At 29.4% G+C, this 14,967-nt stretch overlaps 1 protein-coding gene across 1 annotated transcript; it reads left to right on the top strand.

The window, feature by feature from the left end:
- Positions 1–3,774: 3,774 nt before the first annotated feature.
- On the top strand, positions 3,775–4,809 carry LOC122517548 (histone-lysine N-methyltransferase SETMAR-like). Its single transcript, XM_043636002.1, has one exon. The coding sequence runs from the start codon at positions 3,775–3,777 to the stop codon at positions 4,807–4,809; it is 1,035 nt and encodes a 344-aa protein (XP_043491937.1).
- The last annotated feature ends 10,158 nt before the right edge of the window (positions 4,810–14,967 follow it).

The following is a 14,967-nucleotide window of genomic DNA, read 5'->3' as shown; positions in this document are numbered from 1 at the left end:
TATTACATAATTAATTATTATAATTATATATAAATAATACTATCTAAATAATTATAAATAAGTTTTTATTTAAATTTAATATAAATTTTTTTCATAAAAGTTATATTTTTATCATAATTAAATAATTTACATGTATTATTAACTATTGTATGTAAAAGATTTATTGGTGTACAAATAAGTTTCCGCCGTTTTTTATTTTAAAATAAGTATTTATTCTAGAAGAATGGTAATTTTAAGGTTATTTAAAATACTGTCCATCACTTGCAATGACTTTTTCCCATCTCTCAGGCAACATTCGGATCCCACGTCGGAAGAACTCCTTGTCTTTTGAGGCTATCCACGAATCAACTCAATTTTTGGTATCTTCATATGATTTGAACCGCTGCTCCGACAGAGCATGTGCCATGGACCGAAATAGGTGATAATCGGACGGTGCAATGTCTGGTGAATACGGCGGGTAGGGTAACAATTCCTAATCAAGTGTTTCCAAATACTTTTTCACGGGAGCCGCTACATGTGGACGAGCATTGTCATGCAGGAGAATAATTTTTTCGTGTCTAGAATAGTATTGAGGGCGTTTTTCCTTCAGAGCTCGCTCAATCTCATTAACTGTGTTCGATAGAGGGCTTCGGTGATTGTTTCGCTCGGATTAAGAAACCAATAATACACTAAACCCAGCTGATTCCACCAAATAAACAGCATGAGTTTTTTCCGTGAATATTCGGTTTTGCTGTTGATGTTGACGCATGGCTTGGTAATCCCCATGATTTTCTTCTTTTTGGATTATCATAATGTATCAATTTCTCGTCACCAGTGATAATACGATGTAAAAAACCCTTTTTTTATGTCTAGCAAGAAGTATTTCACTTAAGCATAATCGGCGTTGATATCTCTCGGCTTTATTCGTACGGAACCAAATTTCCTTGTTTATTAATAATTCCTAATGATTTTAAACGATGTGAGACGGCTTGCTGAGTGACTTCTAATGTTACAGCAAGTTCTTTTTGTGTTTGAGATGAATCTTCCTCCAATATTTCCTCCAATTCTGCATCTTTGTAAATTTTGGCCTTCCATTGCGATCTTTGTCTTCCACGTCGAAATCACGGTTTTTAAACTTTTGAAACCACTCATGACACGTTCTCTCACTCAAAGCAATCTCACCATATGCTTCTTCGAGCAATCGATGCGCCTCAGCAGCAGATTTCTTTATATTAAAGAAGTAAACTAATATTTCCCGCAAATGACTCTTATTTGGCTCAAATTTGGACATTCTCAACTAAAAAAATTATATTTTACCAATATGAAATCAATGATATTAATAGGTTAGGTTGTTCTAAAGCGTTAAAAATACATTTTAGAATCTCTTAGTTTTCGAGTTGTTAGAGATTTGTGTAAATCTGCCAACCTTTTTTCTAAACTCTCTAAATATTTTAATACTTAAGTTTCTTATCAGGTTTTAGAGCATTTTAAGAGCTTTTAAATGACTGTTCTAAAACATTTTAGAATCTGTTATTTTCGAGTAATTAAAGTTTATGTATACACATTCCTACTTTTTTTAAATAACCTATGTATATTAAGTACTTGTTTTAGCATCAGGTTTTTTGGCATTTAAAGAGCTTTAAAATGGCTATACTAATACATTTTAAAATTTTAAGATTTCGAGTAATTACAGTATATGATTGCAGCTGCCTTCCCAGTTTTTAGAAACTCTATGTATTTAAATACATTAGTTTTGTATCATGTTTTAGAGCTTTTCAAGAGCTTTTAAAAGACTGTTTTAAAACATTTTAGAATCTGTTAGTTTTTGAGTTATTAGAGTTTTTGTGTACATCTGCCTACCTTATTCTAAACACTCTAAGTACTTTAAATATTTAAGTTTTTTATCAGGTTTTAGAGCATTTTAAGAGCTTTTAAATGACTGTTCTAAAACATTTTAGAATCTGTTATTTTTCGAGTAATTAAAGTTTATGTATACACATTCCTACTTTTTTTTAAATAACCTATGTATATTAAGTACTTGTTTTTAGCATCAGGTTTTTTGGCATTTAAAGAGCTTTAAAATAGCTATACTAATACATTTTAAAATTTGTAAGATTTCGAGTTATTACAGTATATGATTGCAGCTGCCTTCCTAGTTTTAGAAACTCTATGTATTTTAAATACCTAAGTTTTGTGTCATGTTTTAGAGCTGTTCAAGATCTTTCAATAGCTTTACTAATACATTTTAAAATTTGTTAGTTATCGAGTTATTAGATTTTTTGTGTACATCTGCCTACCTTATTCTAAACACTCTAAGTATTTTAAATATTTAGTTTTTTATCAGGTTTTAGAGCATTTTAGGAGCTTTAAAATAACTGTTTTAAAACATTTTAGAATTTGTTAGTTTTCGAGTTATTATAGGTTATGTGTACAAATTACATCTTTTTATTTAAACAACTTATGTATATTAAATACTTATGTTTAGCATCATGTTGTTAGGCACTTATAGACCTTTAAAATGGCTATATCAATTAATATTAAATTTTAAGATTTCGAGTAATTACAGTATATGATTGAAGCTGCCATTCCAGTTTTTAGAAACTCTATGTATTTTAAGTACATAAGATTTGTATCGATTTTAGAGCTTTTCAAGAACTTTAAAAAGCTATACAAATACATTTTAAAATTTGTTAGTTCGAGTTATTAGAGTTTATGTATACACATTCCTACTTTTTTTTAAATAACAAATGTATATTATATACTTTATTTCAAAATCAGTTTTTTTGCATTTAAAGAGTTAAAAAATTGCTATACTAATACACTTTAAAGTTTGTAAGATTTCGAGTAATTACAGTATATGATTGCAGCTGCCTTCCCAGTTTTTAGAAACTCTATGTATTTTAAATACATAAGTTTTGTATCAGGTTTTAGATCTTTTTAAGAGCTTTTAAATGACTGTTTTAAAACATTTCAGAATCTGTTAGTTTTCGAGTTATTAGAGTTTTGTGTACAATTGCCTACCTTGTTTCTAAACACTCTAAATATTTTAAATACTTAAGTTTTTTATCAGGTTTTGGAGCATTTTAAGAGCTTTAAAATAACTGATTTAGTCATTTCAGAATCTGTTAGTTCTCGAGTTTCTGGAGTTTATGTGTACATCTGCCTACCTCGTTTAAAAAACCCAAAGTATTTTAAATATTTATGTTTTTATCAGGTTTTAGAGCATTTCAAGAGCTTTGAAATGACTGTTTTAAAACATTTTAGAATCTGTTAGTATTCAAGTAATTAAAGTTTATGTATACACATTCCAATTTTTTTTTTTAATAACCTATGTATATTAAGTAATTGTTTTTAGCATCATGTTTTTTGGAATTTAAAGAGCTTTAAAATAGCTATACTAATACATTTTAAAATTTGTAAGATTTCGAGTAATTATATTATATGATTGAAGATGCCTTCCCAGTTTTTAGAAACTCTATGTATTTTTAGTAAATAAGATTTGTATCAGGTTTTAGAGCTTATCAAGAGCTTTTAAACGACATTTTTAGAACATTTTAGCATCTGTTAGTTTTCGAGTTATTAGAGTTTTTGTGTACATCTGCCTACCTTGTTTCTAAAAAATCTAAGTAATAGGGGGACCGGAAAGTAATGTCGTTTCTGCGCTAGCCAATACTTGATTGTCATTTGTCAGCTCATTGTTTGGTTCAGAGGCGTACCAAAGACATTGTGAGGTTATAGTGATTTCTTTAGTTATAGACAATTGAATTACAATTTTTTTTTGTAATTTTGGGTAAAATGGCCAGCCAAATACCAGAAGAGGTACACATCCGGCATTGCATGCTCTTTGAGTTTCGCAAGGGAAATAACGCAACAGTTGCTACCAAAAACATTTGCGATGTTTATCCAAATGCACTGGACATTCGTAAATGCCAAAGGTGGTTTTCCAAGTTCAAATCGGGTAATTTTGATCTTTCCGACTCGTATCGATCAGGAAGACCATCAGCGTTAGACAACGACGTGTTAAGGGCGGAAGTGGAAGCAAATCCGTGTCAGACGATCGAGGAATTGTCAAACAGTCTCAACCAACCTTGGTCGACCATCCAAGAACATTTGAAGCAGATTGGGAAAGTAAGCAGAGCAGGTGTTTGGGTCCCGCATAATCTGTCCGAACAGAATAAGGCTAACCGATCAATCACATGCAACTTATTGCTTCAACGACACAACACAGAAGCGTTTTTTGATCGCTTGATCACAGGAGATGAGAAATGGGTCCTGTATGATAACCCAAAACGCAAAAGGCAGTGGCTCTCTCCAAATGAAATCCCTCGGAGTACTGCTAAGCCAGGTTTACACCCCAAAAAAGCGCTTTTGTGTGTTTGGTGGAGTATTCGCGGCATTGTTCATTTTGAATTACTGAAACCTGGACAAACTGTTACTGCAGACCTCTACAGCGAACAATTGCAGCGAGTCAATCAATCTTTAATTGAAAAGTGGCCAGCGATTGTCAACCGAAAAGGCGTCATTCTCCAACATGACAATGCAAGACCGCACTGCGCAAGGCGAACTCTAGAAAAAATTAATGAATTGGGGTGGGAGGTGCTGCCTCATCCACCATATTCGCCCGATGTTGCACCATCGGATTTCCACTTATTCCGAGCGCTGCAACACTTTTTAAGTGGCAAAACATTTGCAAATTTGGATGATATCCAAAATGCCATCTCTAGATATTTTGCCGAAAAACCAATTAATTTTTATCGATCAGGGATTGAAAATTTACTCACTAGATGGCAAAAGGTTATTGACAATGATGGAGAATACATCATTGATTAAAAATAAAGACTCGTTAAAAATGTATGTGTTTGTATTTAGCGTAAGAAAACGACATTACTTTCCGGTCCCCCTAATATTTTAAAAACTTAATTTTTTTATCAGGTTTTAGAGCATTTAAATTACTTTAAAATAACTTATTTAGTCATTTTAGAATCTGTTAGTTTTCGAGTTATTATAGGTTATGTGTACAAATTACATCTTTTTATTTAAACAACTTATGTATATTAAATACTTATGTTTAGCATCATGTTGTTGGGCACTTATAGACCTTTAAAATTGCTATACTAATACATTTTAAAATTTGTAATATTCGAGTAATTACATTATATGATTAAAGCTGCCTTCCCAGTTTTTAGAAACTCTATGTATTTTAAATACATAAGTTTTGCATCATGTTTTAGAGCTTTTCAAGAGCTTTTAAAAGACTGTTTTAAAACATTTTAAAATCTGTTAGTTTTCGAGTTATTAGAGTTTTTTGTACATTTGCCTTCCTTGTTTCTAAACTCTTTAAATTATTTAAATACCTAAGTTTTTTATCAGGTTTTAGAGCATTTTAGGAGCTTTAAAATAACTGATTTAGTCATTTTAGAATCTGTTAGTTCTCGAGTAATTAAAGTTTATGTATACACATTCCTACTTTTTTTTTAAATAACCTATGTATATTAAGTACTTTTTTTTAGCATCAGGTTTTTTGGCATTTAAAGAGCTTTAAAATAGTTATACTAATACATTTTAAAATTTTTAAGATTTCGAGTAATTACAGTATATGTTTGCAGCTGCCTTCACAGTTTTTAGAAACTCTATGTATTTTAAGTACATAAGATTTGTATCAGGTTTTAGAGCTTTTCAAGAACTTTAAAATAGCTATACTAATACATTTTAAAATTTGTTAGTAATCGAGTTATTAGAGTTTTTGTGTAAATCCTTCTACCTTGTTTTTAAACACTGCAATATTTTAAATACTTAAGTTTTTTATCAGGTTTTAGAGCATTTCAACAGCTTTAAAATAACTGTTTTAAAACATTTTAGAATTTGTTAGTTTTCGAGTTATTATAAGTTATGTGTACAAATTACATATTTTTATTTAGACAACTTATGTATAATAAATACTTATGTTTAGCATCATGTTGTTGGGCACTTATAGACCTTTAAAATGGCTATACTAATACATTTTAAAATTTGTAAGATTTCGAGTAATTACATTATATGATTGAAGCTGCCTTCCCAGTTTTTAGAAACTCTATGTATTTTAAATACATAAGATTTGTATCAGGTTTTAGAGCTTTTCAAGAGCTTTTAAATGACATTTTAGAACATTTCAGAATATGTTAGTTTTCGAGTTATTGGAGTTTTTGTGTACATCTGCCTACCTTGTTTTCAAACACTCTAAATATTTTAAATACTTAAGTTTCTTCTCAGGTTTTAGAGCATTTTAATGGCTTTAAAATAACTGATATAGTCATTTTAGAATCTTTAGTTTTTGAGTAATAAAAGTTTATATATACACATTACTACTTTTTTTTAAATAACCTATGTATATTGAGTATTTTTTTTAATCATCAGGTTTTTTGGCATTTTAAGAGCTTCAAAATGGCTATACTAATAAATTTTCAAATTTGTAAGATTTCGAGTAATTAAATTATATAATTGAATCTGCCTTCCAAGTTTTAATAAACTCTATGTACATTAGGTACATAAGTTTAGTGTCATGTTTTATAACTATTCAAGAGCTTTAATATAGCTATACTAATACATTTTAAAATTTGTTAGTTATCGAGTTATTAGAGTTTTTGTGTACATCTTTCTACCTTGTTTTAAACACTGTAATATTTTTCTTACATAAGATTTTTTATCAGGTTAAAGAGCTGTTCAAGAGCTTTCAAATGAGTGTTTTAAAACATTATAGAATCTGTTAGTTTTCAAATTATTAGAGTTTTTGTGTACATCTGCCTACCTTGTTTCTAAACACTCTAAGTATTTTAAAAACTTAAGATTTTTATCAGGTATTAGAGTATTTTAATGGCTTTAGAATAACTGATTTAGTCATTTTAGAATCTGTTAATTTTCGAGTTATTATAGGGTATGTGTACAAATTACATCTTTTATTTAGACAACTATCAGGTTATAGAGCTGTGCAAGAGCTTTTAAATGACTGTCTTATAACATTTCATAATCTGTTAGTTTTCAAGTATTAGAGTTTTTGTGTACATCTGCCTACCTTGTTTCTAACACTCTAAGTATTTTAAAAACTTAAGTTTTTTATCAGGTTTTAGTGCATTTTAATGGCTTTAAAATAACTGATTTAGTCATTTTAGAATCTGTTAGTTTTCGAGTTATTATATGTTATGTGTACAAATTACATCTTTTTATTTAGACAACTTATGTATATTAAATACTTATGTTTAGCATCATGTTGTTGGGCACTTATAGACCTTTAAAATAGCTATACTAATACATTTAAAATTTGTAAGATTTCGTGTTATTAAATTATATGATTGAAGTTGCCTTCCCAGTTTTTTGAAACTCTATGTATTTTAATACAAAGGTTTAGCATCATGTTTGGAGCTTTTCAAGAGCTTTTAAAAGACTGTTTTAAAACATTTTAGAATCTGTTAGTTTTCGAGTTATTATAGGTTATGTGTACAAATTACATCTTTTTATTTAGACAACTTATGTATATTAAATACTTATGTTTAGCATCATGTTGTTGGGCACTTATAGACCTTTAAAATGGCTATACTAATACATTTTAAAATTTTTAAGATTTTGAGTAATTACATTATATAATTGAAGCTGCCTTCCCAGTTTTTAAAATCTCTATGTATATTAAGTACATAAGTTTTTCATCATGTTTTAGAGCTTTTCAAGAGCTTTTAAAAGACTGTTTTAAAACATTTTAGAATCTGTTAGTTTTCGAGTTATTAGAGTTTTTGTGTACATCTGCCTACCTTGTTTCTAAACACTCTAAGTATTTTAAATACTTAAGTTTTTTATCAGGTTTTAAAACATTTTAATAGCTTTAAAATAACTGATTTAGACATCTTGAAATCTGTTACTTTCCGAGTAATTAAGGTTTATGTATACACATTACTACTTTTTTTTAAGTATTCTATGTATTTAAGTATTTTTTTTTATCATCAGGTTTTTGGCATTATAGAGCTTTAAAATAGCTATACTAATACATTTTAAAATTTGTAAGATTTCGAGTAATTACAGTATATGATTGCAGCTGCCTTCCCAGTTTTTAGAAACTCTATGTATTTTAAATACCTAAGTTTTGTGTCATGTTTTAGAGCTGTTCAAGAGCTTTAAAATAGCTATACTAATACATTTTAAAATTTGTTAGTAATCGAGTTATTAGAGTTTTTGTGTACATCTTTCTACCTTGTTTTTAAACACTGTAAATATTTTAAATACTTAAGTTTTTTATCAGATTTTAGAGCATTTTAATGGCTTTAAAATAACTGATATAGTCATTTTAGAATCTTTTAGTTTTCGAGTAATAAATAGTTTGTGAATGCACATTACTACTTTTCTTTAAATAACCTATGTATATTAAGTATTTTTTTTTATCATCAGGTTTTTTGGCATTTAAAGAGCTTCAAAATGGCTATACTATACATTTTAAAATTTGTAAGATTTCGAGTAATTAAATTATATAATTGAAGCTGCCTTCCCAGTTTTTATAAACTCTATGTACATTAAGTACATAAGTTTTGCATCATGTTTTAGAGCTTTTTAAGAGCTTTTAAAAGACTGTTTTAAAACATTTTAGAATCTGTTAGTTTTCGAGCTTTTAGAGTTTTTGTGTACATCTGCCTACCTTGTTTCTAAAAACTCTAAGTATTTTAAATATTTAAGTTTTTTTTTCAGGTTTTAGAGCATTTCAAGAGCTTTAAAATAACTGTTTTAAAACATTTTAGAATTGTTAGTTTTCGAATAATAAAATTTTATGTATACAAATTCCTACTTTTTTTTAAAAAACCTATGTATATTAAGTACTTGTTTTTAGCATCAGGTTTTTTGGCATATAAAGAATTTTAAATGGCAATACTAGTACATTTTAAAATTTGTAAGATTTCGAGTAAATACAGTATGTTTGCAACTGCATTCCCAGTTTTTAGAACTCTATGTATTTTAGTACCCAAGTTTTGTGTCATGTTTTAGAGCTGTTCAAGAGCTTTAAAATAGCTATACTAATACATTTTAAAATTTGTTAGTTATCGAGTTATTAGAGTTTTTGTGTACATACTTCTACCTTGTTTTTAACCACTGTAAATATTTTTCATACTTAAGTATTTTATCAGGTTTTGGAGCATTTCAACAGCATTAAAATAACTGTTTTAAAACATCTTAGAATTTGTTATTTTACGAGTTATTATAAGTTATGTGTACAAATTACGTATTTTTATTTAGACAACTTATCTTCTTCTTCCAGCGTCCAAATAGGCATATTGCCTGTTCTTCATCGCAACTCGCTTCTTGTAGGTATATTGTCCGCCCATCGTTTTCGTGGTCTTCCAGGGCTTCGTTTCCCTAGTGGTGATCTATCTCTAGCGATCTTCACAATTCGGTCTCCTGTCATTCGGGTTATGTGATCGTTCCACTGAATTTTCCTCCCCAATACCCAATCATTGATGTTGTCGATTTGGCATGTTCTTCTGAGGGCTTCACTTCTTTGTCTATCCCATAGAGATTTTCCGGTTATTCTCCGGATTATTTTCATTTCCGCTGCCTCCATCATCTGGCGGGTTTTAGATGTCTCGGGTCTTGTTTCCGCCGCATATGTTAGTATGGGTCTTATAGTGGCCTTGTAAATACGGCTTTTTGTGTCTATTCTGAGATGTTTGTTGCGGAATATGGTGTCATTGAGTTGTGCCGCAGCTCTTGTTGCCTTAACCACTTGTGTTCTTACTTCCGTTTCTATTTCACCAAAGCTGGAAATTTCTATGCCTAAGTAGTCAAACTTCATCACTTGTTGTATAATGCTCCCATCAACCACCAATTTACATCTAAGGGGTATCTTGGATGTGGTCATGCACTTAGTTTTGGATGTAGATATTACCATCCCAAGAGATTGAGCCATTGTGTTGAACTCATGTAGAAGTCTCTGCAGATCGTCTTCATTTTCCGCTATTAAAACTGCGTCGTCTGCATAGCATATGATTTTCAGTTCTTTATCTCCCATCCTATAACCTCTCTGTTACAGACTTTTTTTATAATTTCATCCATGATAATATTGAATAGTAGCGGGCTCAGTGAGTCTCCCTGTCTAATGCCTCTTCCCAGTGTTATGGGTTCTGTTAGTTCGTTATCTATCTTTGCCTGTATGTTGTTGTTCTGGTATATATCTTCTATTGTTTTTATGATGTTGTTTGGTATTTGTCTGTTATAGAGGAGATGAACCACATCAGTTAGTCGTATCCTATCGAACGCTTTTTGTAGGTCTATAAAGCAGAAGAACGCCGGTTTATTATATTCTATCGACTTTTCCGTTATTTGTCTGACGACGAATGCTGCATCTGTACATGATCGTCCAGGTCTGAACCCTTGTTGCTCGTCAGCTAGTGTTATCCTTTCACTGATAAGATTTGAGATTACTTTGGTGACTAATTTCAAGGTAGTGCATAGCAGATTTATTCCTCTATAGTTTCCGGGCTGCTTTTTATCTCCTTTTTTAAAGAGTAAAATCATTGTGCTTGTTCTCCATTCGTCCGGAATTTTTTGTTGTTCGAGGATCCTTTGTGTGAGAATAGTCAACTCCTGAACCAATCTTTCTCCACCGTATTTGAGGAGTTCATTTGCGATGCCGTCTTGACCAGGGCTCTTCCTATTTTTCAATCCATATAGTGCTTTTCTCATGTCAGCTTCGTCGATAGAGATGTTATTATTTATCATGATATCTGGGACACCTTGTGTTGTGTTAGGTTGGTCATCCTTGTATAGGTCTTTTAGATATGCGGTCCATGTTTCCTTATCAATTTGGCTTACTGGTATTAATTCCGTAATTTCTTTCTTCTGGTTTCTAATGAATCTCCACATTTGTTTTTGGAGACCGTAAAAGTCCTTCTCTAGTTGTTTTGAGAACTTTTCCCAGTGCATGTCCTTCATTCTTCTAACTAGCGTACCAGTTTCGTTCCTGATGTTTTTGTATGCGTTGTAAGACTCGGCAGTTCTAGTTGTTAGATATTTAAGGTAGGCTTGTTTTTTCTTCTTACATTGTTCTTTTATCTCTTCGCAGAACCATGGAGTTTTATTTTTTGCGACGCCTCGTTTTTTACATTTCTTGGTTCCCAATGCCTCTATGGCCGCGCTTTTTATGTTTGTTTTAGTTTCAGCCATATAGTGTTTACTTCGTCACGATTATCAGCTGGGTTCAGTTCGATTTTTTCTCTTAAACGTCTTTTGTATAATTCTCGTGTTGTTGTATCCCAGAAGGTATCTATCTTTATTGTAGTATTGTTGTGTAACTTCGCCTACATGATCGTGAGGGTCATGTTGCCGGTCCCAAGACCAGATAAGGAGGAGGGTTGTTAGGTTAGGTTAGCTACCTGCCTGACGTAAATAAAGCACAAGCTCGAAGAAACCACAACGCGCCTCGGAATAGACAACTTATGTATATAAAAACTTGTGTTTAGCATCATGTTGTTGGGCACTTATAGACCTTTAAATAGCTATACTATAAATTTTAAAATTTGTAATATTTTAAATAATTACAATATCTGATTGAAGCTACCTTCCCAGTTTTTAGAAACTCTATGTATTTTTATTACATAACGTTTTGTATCGGTTTTAGAGCTTTTCAAGAGCTTTTAAATAAATTTTTTAGAACATTTCAGAATGTGTTAGTTTTCGAGTTTTTGAGTTTTGTGTACAACAGCCTACCTGTTTCTAATCACTCTACGTATTTTAAATCAAGTATTTTATCAAGTTTTAAAGCTTTTAAGAGCTATCAAATAACTGATTTAGTCATTTTTAGTATCTGTTAGTTCTCGTGTAATTAAAGTTTATGTACATATTCCTACTTTTTTTTTAAATAAACCTATGTTATTAAGTATTTTTTTTTAGCATCAGGTTTTTGGCATTTCAGAGCTTTAAATAGCTATCTAATACATTTAAAAATCTGTAAGATTTCGAGTTATTACAATATATGATTGCAGCTGACTTCCCAGTTTTTAGAAACTCTATGTATTTAAATACCTAAGTTTTGTGTCTGTTTTAGAGCTATTCAGGAGCTTAAAAATAGTTATACTAATACATTTTAAAATTTGTTAGTAATCGAGTTATTAGAGTTTTTGTGTACATCTTCTACCTTGTTTTTAAACACTGTAATATTTTAAATCCTTAAGTTGTTTTTTCTCAGATTTTAGAGCATTTCAGAGCTTTAAATAAACTGTTTTAAAACATTTTAGAATTTGTTACGTTTTCGAATAAAATTTTATGTATACAATTATCCTACTCTTTAAAAAAAACCTATGTATATTAAGGACTTTTTTAGCATCAGGTTTTTTTGGCATTTAAAGAATTTTATAATGGCAATACTAATACATTTTAAAATTGTAAGATTTCCGTAATTACAGTATTGTTTGCAACTGCATTCCCAGTTTTTTTAACTCTATGTATTTTAAATGCCTAGTTTGTGTCATGTTTTAGAGCAGTTCAAGAGCTTTAAAATAGCTATACTAATAATTTTTAAAATTTGTTATTATCGAGTGATTCGAGTTTATGTGTACATATTCTATCTTGTTTTTTAAAAACTGGTAAATATTTTTCATACTTAAGTTTTTTATTTTAGGGTTTTAGAGCTTTTCAACAGCTTTTAATGAATTTTTTAGAACATTTCAGAATCTGTTTGTTTTCGAGTTCTATGAGTTTTTGTGTACATCAGCCTACCTTGTTTCTTATCACTCTAAGTATTTTAAGTACTTACGTTTTTTATCAGGTTTTAGAGCATTTTAAAAGCTTTAAAATAACTGATTTATTCATTAGAATCTGTTAGTTTTCGAGTAAAATAAAGTTTATTTATACACATTCCTTCTTTTTTTTTAAATAACCTATGATTACTAAGAACTTTTTTATACTATCAGGATTTTTAGAATTTAAAGTGCTTTAAAATGGCTATATAATACATTTTAAACTTGTAATATTTCGACCAATTACATTAATGATTGAAGCTACCTTCCCAGTTTTTTTGAAACTCTGTGTATTTTAATCATAAGTTTTGCATCCTGTTTAGAGCTTCACAAGAGCTATAAAACGACTGTTTTAAAACATTTTAGAACCTATTAGTTTTCGATTAATTAGAGTTTTTGTGTACATATGCCTACATTGTTTTCAAACACTTTAAATATTTAAATACTTAAGTTTCTTCTCAGGTTTTAGAGAATTTCATGAGCTTTAAATTGACTGTTTTAAAAACATTTTCGAATTGTTTATTTTTTTAGTTATTTTTGGTTCTGTGTACAAAATTACATCTTTTATTTAGACACTTAAGTACACTAAATATTCTGTTTAGCATTCATGTTGTTGCACCTAAGACCTTTCAATAGCTATATTAATATATTTTAAAATTTGTAAGATTTGAAATATTACTAATCTGATTAAAGATACTTTCCCAGTTTCAGAAACTCTATGTATTTTCAAATACATAAGTTTTGCATCATGTTTTAGAGCTTTTCAAAAGCTTTTAAAGACTGTTTTTTAAAACATTTTAGAATCTGTTAGCTTTCGAATATAAAATTTTTTGTATACAAATTCCTCCTTTTTTTTAAAAAACCCAAGTTTATTAAGCAATTGTTTTTAGCATCAGGTTTTTTTGGCATTTAAAGAGCTTTAAAATGGCTATACTAATACATTTTACAACTTTTAAGATTTCGAGTATTAAATTATATAATTGAAGCTGCCTTCCCAGTTTTTATAACCTCTATGTATTTTAAATACCTAAGTTTTCTGTCATGTTTTAGAGCTGTTCAATAGCCGTAAAAATAGCTATACTAATACATTTTAAAATTTCGTTAGTAATCGAGTTATAGAGTTTTGTGTACATCTTTCTACCTTGTTTTTAAACAACTGTAAATATTTTAAATACTTAAGTTTTTCTCAGATTTTAGCGCATTTTTAATGGCTTAAAAATAACTCTATAGTTCATTTAGAATATTTTAGTTTTCGAGTATAAACATAGTTTATGATATCACATTACTACTTTTTTTTAAATAACCTATGTATATTAAGTATTTTTTTATCATCAGGTTTTTTTGGCATTTAAGAGCTTTAAAATGGCTATACTAATACATTTTAAATTTGTTGGTATCGAGTTATTAGAGTTTTTGTGTAATCTTTCCACGTCGTTTTTTAAACACACTGTAAATATTTTAAATACTTAAGTTTTTATCAGGTTTTAGAGCATTTTAAAAGCTTTAAAATAACTGATTTAGTCATTTTAGAATCTGTTAGTTTTCGAGTAAATAAAGTTTATTAACACATTCCTACTTTTTTTTTAAATAACCTATGTATACTAAGACTATTTTATATCATCAGGATTTTAGCATTTAAAGTGCCTTTAAAATGGCTCATATTAATACATTTTAAAATTTGTAATATTTCGACTAATTACATTATATGATTAAAGCTACCTTCCCAGTTTTTGAAAACTCTGTGTATTTTAATACAGAAGTTTTGGCATCATGTTTAAAGCTTCTCAAGAGCTATTAAAAGACTGTTTTAAAAACATTTTAGAACCTATTAGTTTTCGATTAATAGAGTTTTTGTGTACATCTGCATACCTTATTTTTAGACCAGTCTAACTTTTAATTACTAAGTTTTTTCTCAGGTTTAGAGAATTTTAAGATCTTTAAATTGACTGTTCTAAAACATTTAAAGAATTTGTTATTTTTCTAGTTTATTTCAGGTTATGTGTACAATTTCACCTTTTTATTTAGGCAACTTATGTATATAAATACTTATGTTTTAGCATCATGTTGTTAGCACTAATAGGACCTTTTAAATGGCATACTAATACATTTCAAAATTTTTAATTATTCGAGTATTTGATTGAAGCTGCATTCCCAGTTTTTAGAAACTCTATGTATTTTAAGTACATAAGTCTTTGCATCATGTTTTAGGCTTTTTAGAGCTTTTAAAGACTGTTTTAAAACATTT

The sequence above is a fragment of the Polistes fuscatus genome, unplaced genomic scaffold (assembly GCF_010416935.1).
Source record: "Polistes fuscatus isolate 324 unplaced genomic scaffold, CU_Pfus_HIC Scaffold20, whole genome shotgun sequence".
NCBI lineage: Eukaryota > Metazoa > Arthropoda > Insecta > Hymenoptera > Vespidae > Polistes > Polistes fuscatus.
Note: the sequence above shows the minus strand (reverse complement) of the source record. Positions and strands in the feature narration are given on the sequence as shown.

Excerpts from the sequence above, each read along its gene's own strand:
- LOC122517548 (XM_043636002.1), top strand. The coding sequence starts at position 3,775 with ATGGCCAGCCAAATACCAGAAGAGGTACACATCCGGCATTGCATGCTC.